A 23,769-nucleotide genomic window follows, 5' to 3' on the forward strand; every position below is an offset into this window, starting at 1 on the left:
TTGTAAGAGGAGTGGTTAAACGTTCAGCCAGAGGACTACCAGAAGCTTGTGGATGGCTAACAAAAGCAGCTAAGGTGAAAATGGCCAAGAGACATTCAACCAAATATTAGAACTGCTGTATGTGTATTTTTGATCCAGCAGATTTGAAATTGTCACATTGTCAGAAGACCTATAATAAATCAATTACTGAACCAAAACTTCATGAATGTTTTTGTGACAAAGTAGTTTGTGTTGCAGTCATTCATCACCGAAACCTGAGAGCTGTATAACTGGATGGAAACGTGTGACTACAACTTGGCACATACAAGTATCTGAATGGCTAGATACCACTTACCCTTTTTGGGGGAGGGGGATATGAATTGTATGTTTAAAATGAACCTATTGGCATTACTTCCCCTTGTCCACACCCATCCATGTTCATAGCTAACTCCAAATAATGCTGTCTGAAAGTAAACATTCCTAACGAATGGATCTTTGTCCTAAACTTTCTTGTAACAGATGCCTTGCTGTTCATTCAGAGTAGTTCTGAGACAAGTCCAAGCACCTGTGTTTGACATACAGATTCAAATAGTCTTTGGCTGAGCTGAACCCAAGGTTATTCTTTTCAAAAGGGAGCATTGTTTAAGTGCCACATGCCGCTATATATCTACAGCACTACCAGGCTGCAGAGACAGCTTTAGAGCCTGCGAATGCTCACATGAGGCGCTTGCAGGTATGAAGTCTCCTTGAACCTGCCATGCTTGGATCATTTGCCGAAGCACCCTGTGGCACTTCAGACTTTGGCGGGCCTGACAGCTCTATGCGGTCGGCCTAAAAGCCCTGATAGGCATGTGATAGATTTGCAGAGGTTGTTTTAAACATGTTGGCTCACATGAGGAGCTGCTGCATTCATGGGCAACTTCAGTATTTTCACAGTGTCCACTGTGGTATGTAAAATATGAGCTACTAAACTTCGGAGGTATGGCAATGGGTTAACCACTTAGGTTTACAAGATCCCCGACTCAGTTTTGCAGTTATTGTGGTCACTTCAGGGTTAACAGGCAGAACAGAATGGCATCATAAACATCCCAAAAAAGTGGTAAATGTCTAACCTAAGTGGTTTATGTCATTTATTTATGTAACTTACACTGTCTGACAAATGCAAACAGAAACATGCAAACACTGATGTATGAGTGTGATGATGTACTGGCTAGGTAATTGCTTACCCAAGGTACACAAGATTTTGTCCAGTCAGCGTGGACCCACCAACAGGATCAAGGGGATCATTTTATTTGACATTTTGAGGGGTGTCAGTCTGTTAACCCCACAATTAAACATGTCTCATTCTGTCTATAGAGGCATCAAGTCACTCAAAATATTTCACTAAATAGTTTTAGTTTCCCATGAAGGGCTAAATCCAAATCTTGTCCAACATTCTCAGGTGATACAATGAGTGATTTAAGATTAGAGATTGCCCTGAATACAAGCTGCACTATTCATGTTATGTTAGCAACTAGCTGGTGAACTTAGTGGAGATGGTTGGGACCGAAATATAACTAAAACGAATGTGCTGCAGGAATTATTCTTAAAACTCAGAGATAAGTGTTTTTTTTAATGGGTTTCTGGTTAAATGCCAGGAATAAGGTTTGTGTTTGACACAAACTTCAGGGATGTTCACCCTTTTTTTCAATGACATAAAATACAGCATTAAATACTCCACAATTTTAAAGCATTTACATGCAAAGTCAGTCGCTAACAAGTGGCTAAATGTAAATAGAGGTTGTCGGAGCCATGAAACATCATTTCATCACTGCACTTACTGTAGATGCAAACTCTTTTAACTCCAACTTTTAGACTGATCAATTTATTCTTACATGTGTGTGTATATAGTGTAATAAGATGCCTCAAAAACACAAACGTTTTTTGCAATAATCAAAAATAGAACCGAAAATCCCAAGGGCTTTTTGTTGAGGGGACCAGGGCGATGCTAACTTCTGAGTTAGTCAACAAAAATATGTTATCCCTGTTGCTCTTTATATTTGTTGCTTCACATCATCAATCATCTTGCTGCTGTCTTTTGTAATATGATTGTCTCCCTGCTTTTAGTTAATTCATGCTGCTGTTTTGCGCATGTCCTCCAACTCCTAATCAGCACCCAGTCTTCACAGATTCATCGTTTTCTTCAGCCTACAGTATCTGTCTCAGGGTAAAGTCAATAAAGTTAATAAAGTCGTGTCTAAGTCTAAGACTAAGTCTAAATCTAAGGAGAGTCATCAACCACCACCAGTGTCTGGACTCCATGGGATGATTCTTCTTGCTGTTGCTCAGGGCATACGCCCTTTGATCACATATCATAAGCTGTGAAATATCACATACCATCTGCTGTCAGATGTAACATATCATCTGCTGTAATATATTACGTATCATCTGCTGTGATATCTCACATATCATTTGCTGTCATATGTCACATATCATCTTTTGTGATATATTACATATCACCTGCTGTGATATATCACATACAGTATCACCTGCTGTCATATTTCATATATCATCTGCTGTAATATATCACATATAATCTACTGTCATATATCACATATCATCAGCTGTCATATATCACATACCATCTGCTGTAATATGTCACACATCATCTGCTGTGTTATATCATCTTCTGTCATATATCACACATCACCTGCTGTCATATGTCACATATCATCAGCTGTCATATATCACACATCAGATGTGATATATCACATATCACCTGCTGTCATATGTCACATATCGTCTGCTGTCATATATCACACATTGTCTGCTGTCACATATCACATATTGTCTGCTGTCATATATCACATATCATCTACTGTAATAAACATTTTCTTTACTTCATTCACTTGTCTCTCCTGACTGAACTGTCCATTAAAACAGTAGCGATAAGGTGATAATAGTGTAAACTGTTTAGTTTACAGCTTTGTGTGCTTTCCCCAGTGGCAAGAAATATGCTCATGAAATGATTAAAACAGTTTGAATATCAACTCAAAGCTGCACTTATCAACAGCTTTTTCCAGTAATGGATCAAACGGCAATGTGTATTGCTCATAGTGACCAACGTTCAGAGAATTGGACTCGCATTCATTATGTTACTAGAAACATGCATCAAAATGAATTCTAATGTCTGCTAGATGTGTAACCAGACCACTGTTTGCTAACGCAAACTTTAAAGGGCTACGTCAGTGTTGCCCAAAGTGGCAATAAATGAAACCGCTTTTCCAGTAACTGGTCAGAATTGGTATTAAAATATAATTTTAAATAATCCACATCATATATCCATGTTTGGGGCTGAAGCTAACAATCTTCTTTTTCAATGCATCACATGCTTTTGTAACTTTTTTAATGAAAAGATGAATCGTTTCATACATAAAATGTTAGAACCAGGTACAAATTAAAATGCCAGTCACAATGTCCCAGAGCCTAAGGAACAATCTTCAAATTATAGCCAGAAATATATTAGATTTTTTGATGTTAGACCAATTTCAAAATTCGACACTTTGAAGAATCTGACAATGATACGTTTTATTGGATGGTAACAGTTAAAAAAAAATAATAAATAATAATAATAATAATTTGTCGGCATCCCTTAGTGAACAAACTATGCATTGGTTGGGCTATACAAAAAATTATATGTTTTGGCCAAAGTTCAAGTGTTCAGTGATATAAAAGCATCCTCACATTAAAGAAGCAGAATTTTTCTTTGACGTTAACAACAAATAACATTTTCAAAAATTGTTGTCAATTTTTGTTGATTGACTAATCAGTCATAGTCTTTAGGTTAAAGCATATGACTGATTCCATGTTTTGTATCAGCGTTAAACACTATACAACTATTGTATTCGTGATCACAAGCTCCTTTAGAGCAAAAATAGACATCCCCTCCCAAAAAAACAACAAAAAAATTCTAATTAAAAAAGCAAAGAATTAATGAGTTTGTGTGTGTGCATGATGTGACAGAGATAAGAGTGTCAAAAAAAATGAAGACGTTTCCATGACGAAGTGTGTGAGATGGAGGCGATATTGTCTGTGGGTGGAAGCAAATGGAGCAGATGCTGCAACATTAACAGCAGTGTTTCGACTTGCTGGAACACAGCAGCTGCCTCCCTCCAGGCTATTGCTCTCCCACCCATCCACACACTGAATGTACCTCGTACTTTTACAGCAGTTGACATCGTCACCGTGCATCCTCGTGTAATTATATACGCATCCATACATTTGGTTTGCCATAAAGCTATATTTCACATTGATCTTTTCCTGCTTGATCACATATTATGTCAGGGTTATAAAGTGTTTGGCGTTTATCATTCTGCTGAAGGATGATTCTAACAAATTAAAATCCTGTCAACATATACTCAACCCCAAGGCTCTGGAAAACTTTTGGATTATGTTACATACCGATACAATCTGGAAATATTTTTGTGCTTCTTTATCTTTCTATGTTCAAATATTTTCAAAAGGAATTATTGTTAATTTTACTCCATTACATTTATCTGACAGGCATATTCAACGAGTCACCTTTTTTTGCAGAATAAGATTAACTATAATTAGTAGTGTATACCTTATCTTCATTTTATCATAGCTTTCTATATTCTCTGCATTCATCCCATCTTTTTATGTGTTTGTACATAATTTGGACACTAAAATACTTAATATATTTTTCATGTTATGTGTAAGAGAATAATAACAGAATCAGAATCATTGCTTGTGTTACAGCTGCTCCAATTCAAAGTCCAGAGATGTGCATAATAATAACAATAACAATAATAATAACAATAGCAATAATAATAACAATAACAATAACAATAATAATAATGATAAATATATGTGAGCAGGAACAACAAAAATTACAGAAATGTACATTCTACTAGAATACATGATATATGCAGTGTAATAAATCATGCTACAGTTGAAAATATATGGGTTATTGCACATTGTATGTCTTAATCATTGCACATTAGAGAGAAACAAAGTGTCCAGAGTTCTCCGATTGACTCAGAGTGTCTGACACTCAGAGCGAGGAGTTGAACAGTGTGATGGCCACAGGCAGGGATGATTTCCTGTGGTGCTCTGTGGTGCATCTACAATAGTTAAATTAGCTCCACCACAGCAGACTACACCTTTAAAAGGCTAATGATACATCAATGCATTTGAAATAGTCTAATAATACAGTAATGACACTGATGATACTTCTGTGACTTTAATCACAGAACACTATTGTATGCTAAGCTAAGACACCTGTGACCTGTCTGCTTCACATTTAATATAGAGACATGACATGGTGGTCATCTTCTTATCCTACCTCTTGGAAGGATGCAAAAGTAATAATTAAAACGAATGACTTTGAATTGACTGTGCAAACATTTGGTAGAAATAAACCAACAGATCAATTCACCCATTAGTCAACTGAATTAACTGGCTAAACTTAATTAAACTTTTTTTTTTTATATACATTTAATACCACTGTGAGCATTTTGAGTTTGCGACTGTTGGCTCAACAAACATTCAAAGACATTTTTCGTTGTCCAAAAATGGTCATCAGATTAGTCTCATCAATGATTGTTGGTTGCAGTTATAAATTACAGTCTTACAAGTTTCCCAGTCTTTTTTTGGCAAAAAGCAAAAACTTAGGAAAATCAGTTTTATCATAGCACATGCATGTTTTTTGCTTTATTCCTGTTATTCCAATTAACTTGTGACCCCTTGGAAGGTCCTGACCTCAAGTTTGGGAGCTACTGGTCTCCATCATGTGGGGGCTCAGTACAAGATAATTCATTTGACAGAAATTTATAAATAAACAAATAAAAACTGTCCTCGCCACGTCAAAGTATGTTTAGGAATGCAGTGAATCAAACTGTATCAACATATGATATTTCAAGTAGAAAATACTGAATTGATCAGACTGAAGTAAGACTGGAGTAACTATCTAAAGTTGAGATATAACCCTAGTGATGTCATTAGAGTTATATCAGTTGTTATTTTCAGTAGAGCCTAATCGCTTATAACAGACAAATAAACTTGGGATCAGAGCCTTTTACAGTATGTCATGTTGCTAACGCTAACCCTTTGTATGTGTAGACCATTTGGAACCAACACAGTGTGATACAACCAAAACCATAATGCTGTCATCCTGTAGCTCACTGAGCTTGACACGGCTCTATCACTATCACTCTATCATGGCACTATGGGTTTGTTTCCTACTGAAGTGTCCTTCACATCCTCAGATATCATCAATACTATACTCATACTATCTAATGGTACACATAAAACATGTCTATTATGTGGTTCAAAGAGACAAATTCAGTTGAAATTCATAATAAAAGAAAAAACAAACAAACACAAAAACTCCATCTGTAAGGACACAATGTCCTTCATGATTTGGTACATTTAGTATCCATGTCATGTATTGATGAAAGGGAGGTGATTTGATATTACACACAATTCTTTCCACACCATCTGACAGTCTTCTTCAGTGCATTATGCTTGTTTTTTTTTAAAAAAAAATGTATCTTGTGTTTTAACTTAACAAATGTAATATGTAAATGTTTATGTCTTTCAGCCATAATGACAACGTATCCCTCTCTCTTCTCCCACTAGAGAACATCTCATTACGATGGGAACTGGGCAATGTGCAATCCTGAACCTGGGTTTAATTTAACAAGTTGATTTAATGGCATGTGTGAGAACATTCTTCTCCCCTCATCTGAAGGCTTTCCAGCTCAAAGATGGTTTCTCTAGCAATACTGCCCCCTGCTGTCCATTAGAGTTCATATACAGATACTGCCCCCTGCTGTCCATTAGAGTTCATACACAGATACAGTATTTCCTCCTACTTGGAATTATCTTAATTATTGTGTACTAAACTATTAACCGGCGTTCTTAATCTGCTAAAACTACAAGATGAGACAACTGGAAATTAAGAAAGACCACCTTTTTATTTTAAAAGGTCCAAGGTACTATTTGTAAGAAAGGTAGATTGTTGAGTATCATTCCCAACTCGTCAAATAATGACTCTTTGGGATTGTAGGGGTCAGCCGCCATCCTGAGCGTCATCATTTGATGACTTGTGAATGAGGCTCAAACTCTGAGAAACTCAACTTTTCTTACAAATAGCACCTTTCATTACTGCACAAGATGCTGAATAGTTATTTTCTTCACCACAGTTTGTTCCACGTTTTGAAGGCCGCCGTGTGTTCGTTAGCTTGATAGCAGTTGTCAGCTGGTCCTGTTTGTTGCAAGACGTCACCATGTAACGCTGCTCCGCTAACGTTACGTGCTGACATCTTGTGATGACACAGAAAGTTGTGACAAGCACGTGGCCAGCTTCACATTTGTCTTGCAGAGGTAATTATCCTGGCATTAAATAAAAGAAATGCTTTCAACTGCTTCCTTGTTCGAAGACAAACTTCAAGAGAACTCTTCTATGTGCATGCTGTTGTTGTCCGGGTGCTGCGCTTAACTCAAAGTTTAGACCCTTTACAGTTTTTGCCTAACGCTTAAACAGTAAAAGTGGTTGCTATGTCCAAAGCATCACAACCGCTAACTTTGGTGACCATGCCCTAAACAAAAGCACCAACCCTGCAAACACAATATATGCTTTGCACTGTTTGAAATTCTCCAACACACTTCTTGCAAATCCCTACACACTGTTTTTTACATAAGACACATTGTTCAAAAAGGAAGACTCATGCAATCATTGGGAAAACACATCTATTTAAAATACAGACACCTTCATTTGACAGTGGATAGACAGGAAAGGGGAGAGAGAGGGGGTGTGACATGCAGTAAAGGTCCTCTGGCTGGATTAGAACCAGGATCCACTGCATACATGGCATGCGTTCTAACCACTTGACTACCTGCACTGCCCATACACCGCATTTCTGAATCCAATTGAGGAGTTCTTTTCAGCATGGCGCTGGAAATTTTATGACTGTCAGCCACATGCCCGCATGCCTCTTCTACAAGCCATGGAAGAGGCATGCGGCAACATTGAGGTGAGGTCCATACAGGGTTGGTTACGGCATGCAAGGCGATATTTTCCCTGTTGCTTGGCAAGGGAGGACATTGCCTGTGATGTGGATGAGGTGATGTGGCCAAATGCCAACAGGAGACAGGATCCATAGCCTAAATGTCTTCCAGTAGTTCCCTTACAACACTATGTTTTGTAGAACATTCTAGTTGTACCACGTCTTTGTGTTTTGTTTTGTTTACTTGCAAAAACCTGTAAAACAAAAAAAAAAATCTGAAGTGTCTCCATTTTGTTTTCATGTGTCTAGATCAACTGTAGTGGATCAATCCTTCACAAAAAAAAAAAATCTGTATGAGACTTTTAAAGTAAAAAACCATCCAAAGTACTGAATCCAGCTGTGTTTTGCATAAAGCACATCTGTGTGTTGTTGCTGCTAGGAAAGAGTAATTCAAAGGTGCCTGTGTTTAATGTTTTGATGCTAAAAACAGTTTTGAAATGGGATTGTTAGGTTTTGTTTCAAGAGTTTAATTTTGCCGTATAAGTTAGGAGTTTATCTACATGTGCTTTGTCTTACTCGACCTGTGTGTTAAGTTATGACACAGTGAGCCAAAGTCTGCAACATGTGTGTAGCATTCTGCAAAAACTGTAAATTCCGTCACAATCTGCATTTCATGTTGTTCAGCAAATCGTTATTCTTGTGTGAATTTTCTTTAACAACCCTTACTCACCAGTAATCAGTTCAAGCAAAATCTGCATTACTGCAACTGTATTTCTAATCTTTTTTTTTGTATTTCTATCCGATTTTTAAATTGCTTTTAATGTTCTTTTACATATCCCCGCCTTATGTAGAAGCCTTCACTCCCTCTGAAGCTATCATAGAGGTGAATGGTTACTCTGTCACAGCCACACCGCCCACCATTTCACTTGATTCTGCTCTATGTAACTTCAGTAGGATCACATTATTACATTACTTCAAGATAGAAGTTTTCAAGACATAAAATTATGATGTGATGAGTTATGTTTGTAGATTGCACCTACATTACATCTGAAAAATTCTTTTAGACTTGAAATTTTTATTTTTTTAATAGTGGTGTTGCACACAAACAGAGGGGCACCAAATCGCACAAAATGCCTTTATGTATTTCTACATAATATTGCTTGAATCTTCCCTCGTTAGATCCAAGGCTTAAACAGAGCTCTCCATTTGATGATGAGGAGCCGAGGGTTTGGTTGAATGCCAAAAGCTAGTCAGTGGATGTTTAAGCAGAATTTATTTCACAGATTTTAATGTTTTGATTGAAAACTTCATTGTTTTATGCTGAACCTTTACAGAAAATACAAAAAAACAAACAAGATTTCCAATTCATTTGGTCTTTACAGGTTTTCATTTTATTGACAAAATTAACTTGGTATTAAAGATTTTCATTTGTACAAATCTATTGTAATCACAACAAAAACATGCCACATGAAGCAAACAATGGGAACAAATTGAAGACAACTTTAGAGAACAAAAAAACCCCACAACATTTTCAAGAGGTGAGTCTCATCCACTTGCTGCCACTTCAAAAGGGTAGTGCTGGGGGAAATCATGGATGACTTTCAGGGCCTCATTATACAGCTCCAGATCTGCGAACGAATGGATAGAACATTAGCTGTTACACATAAATGCTGCTGTGTTTATCTGTATGTACAAACCGGTGATATAAGACGACCTACCGAAAGGAATGCCCTTGTCCTCTCTTAGTAAGTTGTATGTGTTGGCCATTATTGCTCCTTTGTTGGACACCATACCGATGACTTCCACAACACCGCTCAGCTCTTCCTCAAGCTGAAAGAAAGAAAGAGGTATAAGGAAGTGGTGAGGCAGGAGAAGTGTGCAAGCCTGTGCAAAGAAGTTCAAACCCTTAAGTTTGTGCAGAGATGTTTTACTATTTTACTCTGCTTGAGTATTGTATTTTGTGCACATTTATTTTTGGTTTTGGAAGATTTGTCAAGTGGACTCATTTATTTAAGTACTTTTATTTCTGTTATGTTGTATTGTGTGTATGTGTTTACAATCTGTATGTACAAAATATGCCTTAATTTTGCATGCTGTGTGTTTAAACAGTTCGACGGTGACTGGTGGCTCATGGTGGTTTATGAGGATCGAGGACAATAAAGTCATCTGCAATTGAAGAACCACGGTCCTGTGTATTTCCTGGATGGAGTGATACAATTAGTCAATGACTGGAATGTGGTCTGGGTTTTCCAATTAGTTAATAGTGCTAAAACCTTAATACTAAAATCACAATCAAGGGAAAATGCAAACACTTTTAGTATGCATTGCATACTACTTAACTGATGTTGTTAATGTATCCACGGGGCCATCACACAAAGAATCGCTACAGAATCTCAACTTCGGGAACAGGTTAAACATCTTTTATTTTGACACAGATGGAATAGTTTTTTCGACCAGATGGTTAGTACTGTTAAAAGTCTGACAAACTGAGAAGACGTGTTGTTGTCGAACAACAGTTTCTAAGCCCTGTAACTTAAAATGCGATGGAAATAGAACGAGTTTGGGTAAGGTCCAATTATCAGTCACTGTAAAAACAAGCAGGTTTATGTTCTTTCCTACTTGGGGTAGTTAATTTGGACTAGAAGCTCTGATTCACCAACATATTCATGAAGAGTATGTTACTCACGGGTTCGTTTAGTTCAACCGTTGCAACCTTTCCTTCTCCATCCGAGACAGTGAACGTCTTTCCCGTCGGGTGGACCTGTCAGAGCAGACAGAAAACGGGCCCTTCATGTTACTGACGTTCACAGCGCACTTTAGCCATTCTTACAACTGTTTGAAAACGTTTGTCACTCATCCTTGTTAAAGGCGACCCTTACCTTCTCCACCCGTCCAACGAAGCAGACCGGTCTGCTTATGTGCTGAGACAGCAAGGAGCAGTTTATTCTAGGTTTGGGGACATCAATTATGCTTGCCATCTTACCTGCTTGCTGTTTTGGCTTTACTGAACACGGGACAATGTAACAGCGCGCGGGAAATGCTTGGTTCAATAGGTTTCTTTCACATACAAGCCCACGGGGGCGGTGTAGCTACAGCTACATTGAAAACGCCCGTGGGGTGTAACTCCGGCAAAGCCAGTACTAGAAATCCAACGCCCCTTAACTTTTCCGACGACATTTCCGTTTTGCTCCGGTGGAAATGTCCTTCCGGAAACATCAACGAATAGTTCCGCTTCGTGTTGCTAAGAGCATCATATATAGAACAACCGTCGGTAGCAGTTGTAGTTTCTCCCCGAACCTGGAGCAAATGGAGACCAGTGACGTCAGCATTGTAACAAAACAAGTATGGTATTGCACGGACAAAGTAATGACTCAAGATTAGTTCGGTAAAATCGTGTAGAGTACAATAGTTTAGCGAAACGAACACTTAGCGGAGTCGCACTGAATTGAAACCAATCGAATGGAACCAACTGTACTAAAACTGAAACAGCATTATCTGACTTAATGGCCGTGTTGTGAACTTCATGACAAGGTACGACGACAGTTAGACCGTCATTATCACACACAGCCTTCAACTTGACTGTTAAAATAACTCTTTGCTGAAGGCTGGACATTTTAAAGTGTCATATTGAACAGAAAAACAACGACGCGTCGTAAGACCACGAGTTAAGAGTCTATTCTTAATTGTGGTAACGCTAATGAAGGTCGCCTTCTGTCCACTATAATGTCATATAGCTTTCAAATTTGTTAGTTGTAAACTCATGTCAGAGCGGTTCTGTCTTTGAACCGATACACTTTGAATGTTGCGAGTCTTTTTAAACACTGTCAAGTGAAACTTGGTCAGAAGACTACTGGCAGCTCCCATCAGTGACTGTTGGTCAAACCATCGATTTCTTCTGTGACAGAGAATAATCATGCTCAGTTTCCTTGGACTCCGGAAAGACTCAAAGAAGTCAACATCTGAGAAGGAAGTAGATGGAGGCTTTGTCATCATTGGTAAGAAACACAACCATATATAAAAAAAAAAAAAACCCTGATATTTTAACATTTGGACACTCTGTGTATTTGTAGCACAGCATTTTCCATTCCATTTCCATTCATATAATTGTATTTTTGTTTAGCCTTAATTTAACCAGGTTCCTGTCATTGAGATCACAACTCTTATTTACATGGGAGAGCTGGCCAAGAATGGCAGCAACACAGAGTAACAACAGCAAATTGACAGAAAGAGCACACTCGATTAATCAGATAAAATGTGCAAGTACTTAAATGAAGACAACCTTGACTCAATGAATTTCACCATAGTTTTAAAGCTGTTCAGTGTTTTTAATGATCTGAAATTCAGTTCAGTTAGTGGATTGTTCAATGCAGTATGTGCTGAAAACCTGAAAGCTTTCCCAGTTCCGTTTGGACTCCAGGAACAACAAATCGCAAAACGTTAAGAGAATGAAGACTGTAATATTCACATTTCAAGTTTAAAAGAGAAGATAGCTAAATAGGGAGTTTGCCAAGAATGGCTTTGTAAATGATAACATACCAGTGACCGAAGGGATGTGCTTTTAAAGCAGACCATTTCAATTTTGAGCATAACACACAATGATTGAGAGAACCACAGTTTGCAATGAATCTCAGACTCTGTGGTACACACTGTCCAGCATGCGAAGACATTGAGCAGAGGCATTCTTGAATAACACATTTTCATAATCAATAACAGGCAAAAGATAGTCTCCACAAATCTCCGTTTCACACAGAAAGAAAAGCAAGACTTGTTTCTATGGAAAACCCAACAGTAGTTTTAGCTTTTTTTGTGATATGCTGGATATGTGACTTAAGAATCAAGTGGTTATTGGTAAAAATCCCCAGGTATATATGCTGATGAAGGTCATCCAGGTCACAACTTCATCAACATGTAACAATAGTACCTTGGTAAAAATGTCAACCATATAAATAGTACTTGAGTAAAAGTCTTAAGATATCTGATATTAAATGTACTTAAGGATCAAAAGCAATTTTCTGGCAATAAAAACTAAACTACAAAATTTAGTAGAGTGGAAAAACAAAGTACCAGAAAATGGAAATAGTTAAAGTACAAGCACCTCAAATCTGAATTTAGGTACACCAATGAGTAGATATATTTAGGTACATCCTGTTAGTTAGTGTTGTAGTACTCGAGATCAGTCTCGAGACCATTTTTTGAGGGTCTTGGTCTCGTCTTGAAATCGAGGGCATTTTTACTCGGTCTTGTCTCGGTCTCGGACTGGGCGGACTCGGGTTTTCTGAACGAGACCGGTCAAGACCACCGCTCTGTGTCCATGCCTTACAGATAAGAGTGAAAGAGGAATGACTGACTTCAAATCATTTGTAGAGTAAAGATTTCTTCCAGCTGCAGCTGCTACCTGCCCGGTGTCAGTGTGAGAGTGAATGACACGCCCCCCTGCACGCAGAGTATGGAGACGACAGGAGGAAAGTGGTTGTGTGAACTCCCGTGTGTGAAGGACAGATGTCTGCCAACTCAGCTATCATTAAATATGGTTTTACATATATATACATTTTATTTATAAAGGTAAACGTAAACACTCGGCAGTGTGCAAATTCTGCAATGCTCTGCTCACAGAAACAGCTGGGACGACGTCAAACTTTTACCGTCACCTCGAAAGGAAGCATAAAGACAGGTAAGCTAACAGTTAACGTTACCGTACAAAGCTTAACATTAACGATATATATATATATAAAAGTCTTGGTAAATGTCAACTCCCCCATCCAGATACAATAAGCGAAAATAAGCTCAACTCTTTCAGGGTCGTTTGCATTTGTTTGCTAACTTTCAAAGCACCGACTATATTAGCCTACAGCTAAGTTAGCTTGCTAACGTTAGCTAGCATGGCGTTGTTGTCACAAGCAAGATAACGGAACAACATCGATGAAATGCGCCATATTTCCTCCCCAAAATGTATGATACACACACGAGGCTTTGTCAAGTCAAACTGGAGTTGTGTGTGCTAGTATAGAAAGAACATGCATTGAGGAATAATGTATGGGTAAAATATAAATCAGGCCAAATTAATGGTTTAAAACACATTGTTTCAAAAGAGATATAGCTGAAATCAAGCCTACAATAGCATGTAGATGTAGTTTTATAAACAAATCGTACATTTAATCTGTTCATTATGTGTATTATTTACAGTAAGATTTTTTGAATGAATATATAGCAGATAATTTTAAGAAACAACTGTCAAAGAAAATACCACTAACTACAGTGACAGACTCCTCAGCTCAATAGTTTAATATTTGTTTGATAAAAATGTTAAAAAGCTTCATTCAAGACACTCCAAAAATGGTAACTAATGCTAATGCATGAAGCTTAAAAGATTGTTTAAAAGCAGTAGACTAATTAAAAGTGATGTTTAATTTCATTTTATAAAAAAGTGGTTATATTGAGTATCACAGTGATGCATGGTGTGTTGGCACGAAGCACAAATATATCTATCTGTATAGATTTATGTATTGTTTCCTGTTCAAAGAGTTTTCATCAAAGCACCTAACACAGCTTACACCTGAAATCTTAAGGCAAACGTTAAAAAAGTTAATAAACTAAAAAAGCAACTAAATTAATTATATTTAAACTGCAGATAAATTGGATGACAAGTTCACTTTACTAACCTTTTTTGAAAAAAAAAAATGGGGAAAATATTTTAATCTACTGTACTTTTAAGTGGAGAAATAATATTTTTTAAATATTTGCACATCAATTAAGCACATTGACAGGCTTTGACACCTTTTCTCTGCACAACTTACACCATTATTTCTGAGAATTCTCTCTTGGTGTTTGTTTCACCTAATCATTTTATTTCCTCCTGAATTTCAGGTTCCTGGACTACAAGGCAGGACAACTTGCAGATGCTACACAGCCAACTATCCCATCCTTTGCCCAGAAAGTGCAGCTCTACAGTCTACATTCCCCACGGCAGCAAGCCATCAGTGAGGCCATTGTCAAAGATTTGATAATCGGGTGTTGTCTGCCACTCTCCCTTGTGGAAAATGAACATTTTAAAGACTTTCTTGAGACTGTGGATAACAAGTACACACCAATCTCAAGAAGAACAATTACTGAGAAATACATACCAGTTTTGGTAAAGCAAGTTAAGGAGACTGTTTTGGAGAAGCTGAAGAAAAAATCAACAGTGTCCTTAACTACTGACATCTGGTCTGATCGCAGGCTTCGCTCCTTCCTTGGAGTAACAGCTCATTTGTGCAACAAGTCAAAGGATTGCTATGCCCTTGAATCGTACTTGCTGGACTGTAGACATTTCCCAGGCAGACATAGTGGAGAGCGAATTTCCTCTGCCTTTGAGGAGATCACAGAAGAATATAGTATCCGTCAAAAGATCAGTTATATTGTCACAGACAATGCCGCTAATATGAAGTGTGCTTTTAAAGTTCGCATGCCACAACAGCAGTCAGATGACACTGAGAGTGAGGAGGAAAACCTTGATGATGAGCACCTATGGGAGGACATGCATCCTGTGGAAGACACAGAGCCACCCTGGTCATCAGGTGAACGTATTTCTTGTTTTGCTCACTCCCTGCAATTAGTTGTGAATGACGGCATGAAGGAAGTTAGAGCCATCTCTCGCGCCATTGCCAAAACGTCACGCTTCTCAACTCTATTGCACAGCAGCTCACAGTTCAGAGACAAGTTTGAGGCTGCATTTGACTCTTGACTATTGACTATTCCAGCTGCAAACAACACTCGCTGGAACAGCACTTTCAAACAAGTGCAGGCCCTCACAGCTCTGGACCATAAAGTTCTGACTGAAATGTGTTGCAAGGATTATGAGGAAGTGGTATTCAGCACTCGTGAGTGGAACCAGCTTAAGGAATTGACTTCAATTCTCGCACCATTCTCGGAGGCAACAGACCTGACAGAGGGAGAGAAAGCAGTTACCATTAGCATAGTGGTACCGACTGTTCTGGACTTGCATACACATCTTGTGAAGATGGAGGAGACACGAATACAGTGTCGGCCAATAGTAAAGGCCCTTCGTCAGTCTCTGATGAGAAGATTCAGTGGAATCTTTGCCAAAACAAACATGACCAAAGACAGTGGGGAAGAGGAACCTTTCAGCCACAATGTGTACTTTTTGGCCACAATGCTTGACCCACAGTTTGGATTAAACTGGGTGGATCTGGATGTTACAAATGGGCAAAATGCAACATCACTCAAGAACTTCAGAGAAGATCTGAAGAAAACACTGACAGGTATATGCACATACATTTTACATTGAGAGAAAAATTCTGAATTAGCCTTGTAATGGAATTTATTAGGTTTTAATTTCATATTGTAAAACTCTGATACCGTCTTTGTAATTCACCTTTGGGAATATGCTTGTTCTAAACAACTTGTTGTTAGAGGAGTTAATTATTTGATACCTGGTGACATTGTATTGCTATGTGTCTTTCTATCTAATTCAGTCATTTTCTTTCAATTGCTTGTATTTTTCAGACACTTTGATCTCTGAGGTTGAGAACTTGATGGACAGCGAAGGTGAAGAGTGCAGAGCCACAGATGGAGATCCATCCAGTGATTCACCTCCAGTCAAATGCCCACGCCTTCTTACTCGCTACAAAGCTCACAAAAAGCGCAGCTCAGGCCAGGGTTCAAGCATCAGAACACAGATAAGCAAATACTTTGATGCCATACAGGACACTGATGCTGACAATGCACTTGTCTTCTGGTACAAAAACCAAGACAGATTCCCACAACTCCACAACTTGGCACTGAAGGTGCTGTCAGTTCCCGCATCCTCTGCACCAGTTGAGAGGGTTTTTAGTAGAGGAGGCATCATAATGAGACCCCATCGTGCACGTTTAGGTCACAGAATGCTGCATTCTGTCATGTTCCTGAAATGCAACAAAGCTCTTATTAAATCTTAGTTTTCGTGGAAAGAAACTGGAACTTTGAGGTTCAGCAAAAAGCCCTTTTGTGAGTTTACTGTTATTGTTGAGCTCAGACTTTTAGGGGTGTTTTGTTACCACATAATGTTCAGGCTTGGCATGACATCATTTTCAGTTCAGCTGTTCCTAAATAATTAATGTTGTAATTTCATGAAGAAAAGACCAATGTTGAAGAATGTTAACAAAAAATACCTTTCACACAGCTCATTTAATTTAGGTGGTACTGACTCTTTACTTTTTTTATTCTTACTCTCTGAAATGAAAGGTTTATTGTGACTTCTTGGGTCAATTCAGTTTTGATAATATGAACTTTTTCAAGAGGTGAAACACAACAAGTTTACTAGATTTGAGATTTGTTTCATTCATTGTACTGCTTTGAAAACAACAGAGCAAAGATTTTTGTTGTCGCATTTATTTGAAAGCAAAATTAAATAAAAAACCTCACATTTTGATGTTTTGTTTTGATTTTCCTTGGATATATATGGTCTTGGTCTTGTCTCGGTCTCGACCTCTAAAAGTCTTGGTCTTGTCTCGGTCTCGACCTCCAAATGTCTTGGCCTAGTCTCGGTCTCGGTACTCTCTGGTCTCGGTAATGTCTTGGTCTCGGCTGGTGCGGTCTTGACTACAACACTACTGTTAGTGTTAATGACTGAGATTTATCCATTACAACTGTGCAAACTTTATACAATAAGAAGGACCATGAAATACAGTTACATACCCTGAAAGCTCAAATATATAACATTAGAGGTTAAAAAGTCTAAAAACGACTGGACCATTATTATGTATTTTGTTTAGCAATGTGCTGACTAGGAATGCAGCAATTACCCAATCGAGCTATTTACGCTGATTTAAACATAACAGTTTTTACGAATACTCATTGTTCTTCTATGAACAACAGGCCCTTTACAGTCAGTGCGTTTACATGACACTCAAGAAAACCGAATTACAGCGTTAGTCTGACTATGATCGGATTTTTAAGATGCATGTATACACCTTAGTCTGACTAAAATCGGACCGGATCGGATTTCTCATAGTAGAATTACACCACGCAGATTATTCGATTGAAAGTCGCATTAACTCCTGCATTTATATGTTTCCAGCGGATCAGATCGGATTTTGCGTTCTGCGCAGGTGCGAGATTTTCCCCTGGGCCGTGAGCCGGAAGTAGACGGACGGCGGCGGCGGCGTCTTTCCTCCGAAATCACCGCAAGAAAGAGCGCCATTGTGCATCTTTGTGTCGTTTGTGTCATTATCATGTACACCATATACGAAGTGTACAAAGATGTAGCTTCATCTCGCTCTTCGTACGCCATCTTTCTTGAATGCAGAGGCAGCTGGTGACGTAAAGAGGTCGGCCGGAGGTGGCCCCGTTAACACTAGTTGAAATGGGCGCAGGGCCACCTAGCGTATCGGGGTATGACATGCTTTCGGCAGTAATTCGATTTTCTCACCGGCATGTATACTCGGATAATTGCAGCGAAAACAACAGAACACAAGTTACTTATTATATATTTATAGACAGATATAATATGTAACAACCCCTGAGTTTAATTAAATGGACAATTTTGATATAATCTCTTCCTTATGATATCCCTAACATTACTTAACACTGAAAAAGAATGTGCAGATAATCATTTTTATCTTTATATCTGACCTGTAGTTCCTGTTGTATATCCTCCCACTTTACTATGTCTAAGCCATCTTTTTATACCTTAAACCACCAACAATCCACATGGATCAAGGTTCATCCCAAATAAGACATCATTTTGCGGTGTCTCCCAGAGAAGTGCAGTATCATTGTCTTGTCGTGGTTCTAACTGGAAGAGCTAGTGAATCTGACACAGATGGTCAGGAGCTGCATGTTATTTTTGGCAGAAGAGACAAGTGTCAGAGCCAGGCTTTCTCTTTCAGATTGAGGCAACCAACTGAGCTCATAGATGTTCACTGTAAACTCCCTGCATAACATTTAGTCACATCCTCTTATCAAAGATGGCCTTACAATTAGCAACATGCTGGTCTAGGGCTAAAATTAACTCAAACATTTGAATAATGACAAGGCATCCCAAATACAGCTCTGACAAATATGATCACTTGAGGTTTCAGTAGAGTTTTCTCTTTCACTTGTGCAGCATCTGGTAGGTTTCAATTGATCAGAACAGATGTCCAAAGCTGAGCTGATGGACTAGATAACAGAAGCACAGCTCTTCACTTTGTCAGGCAGGCCAGACCAGGCTGAGTCTGTGGAAAGTCCCAGCAGGGCGAGGCTGTAAGCCAGTTCTGCCATGGCAGTGTCCACCCATTTCTGTGCTTAGTTGTCCAGGCAGAAAACACTTATGTTTGAATGAAGGCTTGATAAAGACAAACACAACCATTGTCACTATTTATTGTGTGACGGTTATAAAACATACTGCAGTTCTTTCATGTTTACTAAAGGAGTAAAGGAAAAGCTTGTTCATAATAAATGTGATAATTAAAGCAACCAGGAGCATTGAGCTGGCCCTCACACCTTTGTGTAAGACAGTTGCCACTTTCCATGAGAATTTCCAACTCAAATATTTCTGTAATTTTTAAACCCTGATGAGAATACAGTGATGGATACAAATTCTCTCAGTTCTTTGTTGGCCACAAGTTTCAATATAAAGTTTATGCTAACTCAGGCCCTGTCCACACCAGACCAGGTTATTTTGCAACTGAGGTTTTGTTAAATAAAATTTCGCGTGGTGTAATAAAAATAACCGAGAATAACTCCGTACACACGCAACCGTAAAATCCACCACCAAGTGATGCAATATACATGTAATATATATGCCACAGCAATAGGTGGGGATGTACGGTAAAACGGGAAGGCTGTTTTAACCAATCAAAATAGTTTAAAACCGGAAAGGGGAAGTGTGGCAAATACCAAAACACAAACAACAATGGCGACTCGCAAGGGTGCATCGTTTGTTTGCTAGCAAGAGGAGCAGTCTCCTTCGTTGCTCATCCAGGCGCCGTCGTTGTGGCATTAGGTTGAGCAGCTGGACATGACAGCCGAACACTATGGAGGACCAGACCTGACATAAGTATAAATAAATAAATAAATAAATAAATGCATAAATGCATAAATAAATGCATAAATACATAAATAAATTCTGAAATAAATAAATAAATGTATAAATAAATAAATGCATAAATAAATAAATGCATAAATAAATGTAAATAAATAAATAAAAGTATAAATAAAAGAATAAATGCTTTTTATTTATTTCTACATTTCTGTTCACCTACATGTATTTATTTCTGTATTTCTGTTCACCTACATTTATTTATTTCTGTATTTCGGTATTTCTGTTCACCTACATATATTTATTTCTGTATTTCTGTGTCCATATGTAAATGAGGAGGTAGGAGGTCCTAACCTCAGTCAAGAGCATGATTGGTCAAATCGGAGAGCCAGACAAAAGCAAACGATTCCTGATCTCAAGCCTCGCTCTCTGTAACGTTGTAAAACAGCTCCAGTTAGCTTAATGGCCTCGACCAGTGTGACAGGTTAACTGGCGTTCATTTTAACTTGCGAGGGTCCCAGATGTGCTGGTGGTGTGGTTTGAGAATCCTGTCTGGAGAGCCATGTCCGCTAACCAGGAAAAACATTCTGCTCGTCGCTCCAAGTCATGTATATGTGTATTCGTTTTGACGTGGCTTGAACACTTCTATCCACACGGAGAAGCCGGGGCTGCTACTTGCAAACCACTGCTAGACGAGCACTACAGAGCACAAATCGTCCAAAAGTGCATGTTGTCGGTCTCATATCTTTGTCGTGAATCTCTGTACTCTCAAACAACTCATGTGTGGAACAGTATTAAGCATTTGTTCACGCCGAGCGGCGTGGACACCGCTGTTAGCAGTTAGCTGTTAGCTTTTAGCTGCTCGCTGTAGCGCTAAGAGCGTAGCGTCCAGGTTAACTGTTGACACATGTTACCACCGAGAAGTGAGATACATGTCTGGGCTTTCCTATGAACCATTGTCGCTACTGTTTGTATCACAGGTTGATCTGGACGTCTCACGATTTGCCACAGCTGATTGACCACACGCTGAGCTCGGGCTGGATGTCAACGTACTCTGCAGACTGTTTGACCAGCAGGCTGTATGACAGTGTACAGTTTTCACACTGACTTAGCTTCAGCTTAATAACGATGTATGCGGCTCGGAACGATGGCTTTAAGCGACCATTTGAACAGTGCGGAATGAAAAATGCCCGATGGTAACCGGTGTCACAAGGTAACCTGGACGCTGCGCTACAGCGAGCAGCTAACAGCTAACATAAGAGCTAAAAGGGGTCTCCACTCCGCTCTCGAGCCGCTCGCCATGAACAAATGCCTCAGCCTGTTCCACCCATGAGTTATTTGAGAGTACAGACATTCACGACAAAGATATGAGACCGACAACATGCACTTTTGGACGATTTGTGCTCTGTAGCGCTCGTCTAGAATACACATATACATGACTTGGAGCGATGAGCAGAATGTTTTTTCTGGTTAGCAGACATGGCTGAGGACCCCTCTCTCTCCAGACGGGATTCTCAAACCACACCACCAGCACACCTGGGACCCTCGCAAGTTAAAATGAACACCAGTCAAATTCATAACTAAACCAGAGCTACATGAACAAATGTCAACAACTGCAGCTAACAGTTAGCTGAGCGGGCTTGCTGGTAGCCAGCAACATCCCTGTACAGTGTACAGGAATCAGCGCTGCTAGTGAGGCAGAAGTAGTAGACCCTCATCGAGCACACTCCTGTAACCAATTATGCTCTTGACTGAGGTTAGGACCTCCTACCTCCTCATTTACATATGGACACAGAAATACAGAAATAGATATATGTAGGTGAACAGAAATACAGAAATAAATAAATGTAGGTGAACAGAAATAAATACATGTAGGTGAACAGAAATGTAGAAATAAATAAAAAGCATTTATTCTTTTATTTATACTTTTATTTATTTATTTATACATTTATTTCAGCATTTATTTATTTATTCATTTATTTATGCATTTATTTATTTATGCATTTATTTATTTATACATTTATTTATTTATTTCAGCATTTATTTATGTATGTATTTATTTAGTTATGTATTTATTTATGCATTTATTTATTCATTTATACTTATGTCAGGTTTGGTCCTCCATAGAACACAGCTGACAGCAAGCCAATAAACAACAACTTTGTCACGTCTATATTAGCCAAGCTATCAAGCGAAGCTAGTTAACCTCTAACCACCTTCTAACTTTTGTTACTCTGTGTTTACAATGCTGCGCGTGCAATATTTACAGATGCACACGCTCAGCTCTGACGTAAGCAGTGGAAATATTCGCGGTTTTCATATATCCATACGCAACCGCTGAAACCCGAATCGGCCGAAAACCTCACCCTGGATTCCGGTTTCAAACGACCACCGTTTCAGTGTTCCAAAAGTACGGTTGCATGTGGACAGAACAGTAAAACCGGGAACATAACTTCACGGTTGCAAAATTAACTGGGTTGGTGTGGACAGCTCCTAAGTAGGGCTGGGCGATATGGCCTCAAATCAATATCACGATATATTGAGCAACTCACCTCGATAACGATAAATGAACGATAAGTAACCACCCCCCCCCCCCCCGGCACCAAAAAAAAAGGGAAAAAAATCCTGTGTATTTACAGAAATGCCACTTTAAAGGACTGTAAAACTACATTGTAGTTAAGATTTATATTATTTATTTAGTAGCACACGATTGAACAGCAACTGAACAGGTTTAAAAGTATAAAATATACAGTCCTTTATAAACAAATTCTAAGCTTCTCGCTTCTCGCTTTTTTTATTTCTTCGAATTGAATCATGTGGTTGTACTGCAGGTGGTGGAAGAGGTTGGATGTAAATAGATAAACATATTGAGGGCTTCAGAATCAGAATCTAAGACATGAGACAAAATAGTAGAGAAGTTGACATTGCTGCTTAATAATATGTTAACCTCTTGAGCATCAGAGAACTTTTTTTTACCATTATTTTCTTTATTATTATATATTTTTGATAGACACAGAATCTGTTTCAGAAGTCAGTGGGTCACATGACATGGAAGATATTGAAAGAACTGCAATTATTTTGTATTAATATATTTATGCTAAGTAATTTGATGACAGTCCCTAAATCAGTTTCCAGCGATTTAGTGCCATGTTCTGGGAGGTGAGCTCACCGTCCTCCTGCTGCTCACACTGGGTGAACCTCAGTAAAGTGGCGGCTGGACCCGAGTAGAGCTTATAATCAAGCCCAACCCGAGCCCGTGCACGTTGTGTCCGAGCCCGGCCCGACACACTGAATGTAATTATGAGCCCGAGACCGATTTAAACCCGACAACAGTTTAATAAGTCGGCTGTTATAACTGACGTTCTCGACTACAATTGCGAGTTGTTTAAACTACAGAAATCTTAATGAATAATGCAACAAGTGCGCATTTAATGCACTCGACAAAGCCGACAAATGTTATTATCACGGCCCACGACTTGTTTAAAATGGGTCCACACCTCCGACTTTCCTCCAAACCTGCTCAAAGTTAATTCTACTGTTTTTATTTTTTTCTTTACATCGTCATGCTCCAAGTTGCACTTAAACTACACAATCATTGATGCCGGTAACGCGTTACTAGTTTTGTCATTTTCCTTAGTAAAAAATATATATTTTTGCTTTCTTCTTGCGTCTCGGGGAGTGACGTCACGTACGTGAGAAGTCACGTTTTCCAGCATGAGGACACTCACGTGTCAGACCACGCAGAGACACAAATGCAAACAGCAATGGAGGGAGGAGGGAGAT

General features: G+C 38.7%; 2 protein-coding genes across 7 annotated transcripts in view; one reads left to right on the forward strand and one right to left on the reverse strand.

The window, feature by feature from the left end:
• Positions 1 to 9,244: 9,244 nt before the first annotated feature.
• Positions 9,245 to 11,107, reverse strand: rpa3 (replication protein A3). Its single transcript, XM_030412161.1, has 4 exons — positions 10,868 to 11,107; positions 10,675 to 10,749; positions 9,707 to 9,818; positions 9,245 to 9,616 (listed from the first exon to the last, which is right to left on the reverse strand). Exons 1-4 carry the CDS (start codon positions 10,964 to 10,966, stop codon positions 9,534 to 9,536), a joined length of 369 nt encoding a protein of 122 aa, XP_030268021.1. The 5' UTR covers positions 10,967 to 11,107; the 3' UTR covers positions 9,245 to 9,533.
• Positions 11,108 to 11,171: 64 nt separating this feature from the next.
• Positions 11,172 to 23,769, forward strand: part of umad1 (UBAP1-MVB12-associated (UMA) domain containing 1) — a 30,270-nt gene continuing 17,672 nt past the window's right edge. The window contains exons 1-5 of one of the 6 annotated variants that reach the window (XR_003983548.1): positions 11,172 to 11,330; positions 11,893 to 11,983; positions 13,551 to 13,659; positions 14,853 to 16,246; positions 16,491 to 17,394. Coding sequence is in view for 2 of the 6 variants with exons in the window: in XM_030412159.1 (XP_030268019.1) it covers positions 11,295 to 11,330; positions 11,893 to 11,983 (127 nt within the window). In the remaining 4 variants the exon portion in view is untranslated. The other 5 variants (XR_003983549.1, XR_003983550.1, XR_003983551.1 and 2 more) reach the window with 5 other exon arrangements.

Source organism: Sparus aurata, chromosome 3 (assembly GCF_900880675.1).
Source record: "Sparus aurata chromosome 3, fSpaAur1.1, whole genome shotgun sequence".
NCBI classification, from domain to species: domain Eukaryota; kingdom Metazoa; phylum Chordata; class Actinopteri; order Spariformes; family Sparidae; genus Sparus; species Sparus aurata.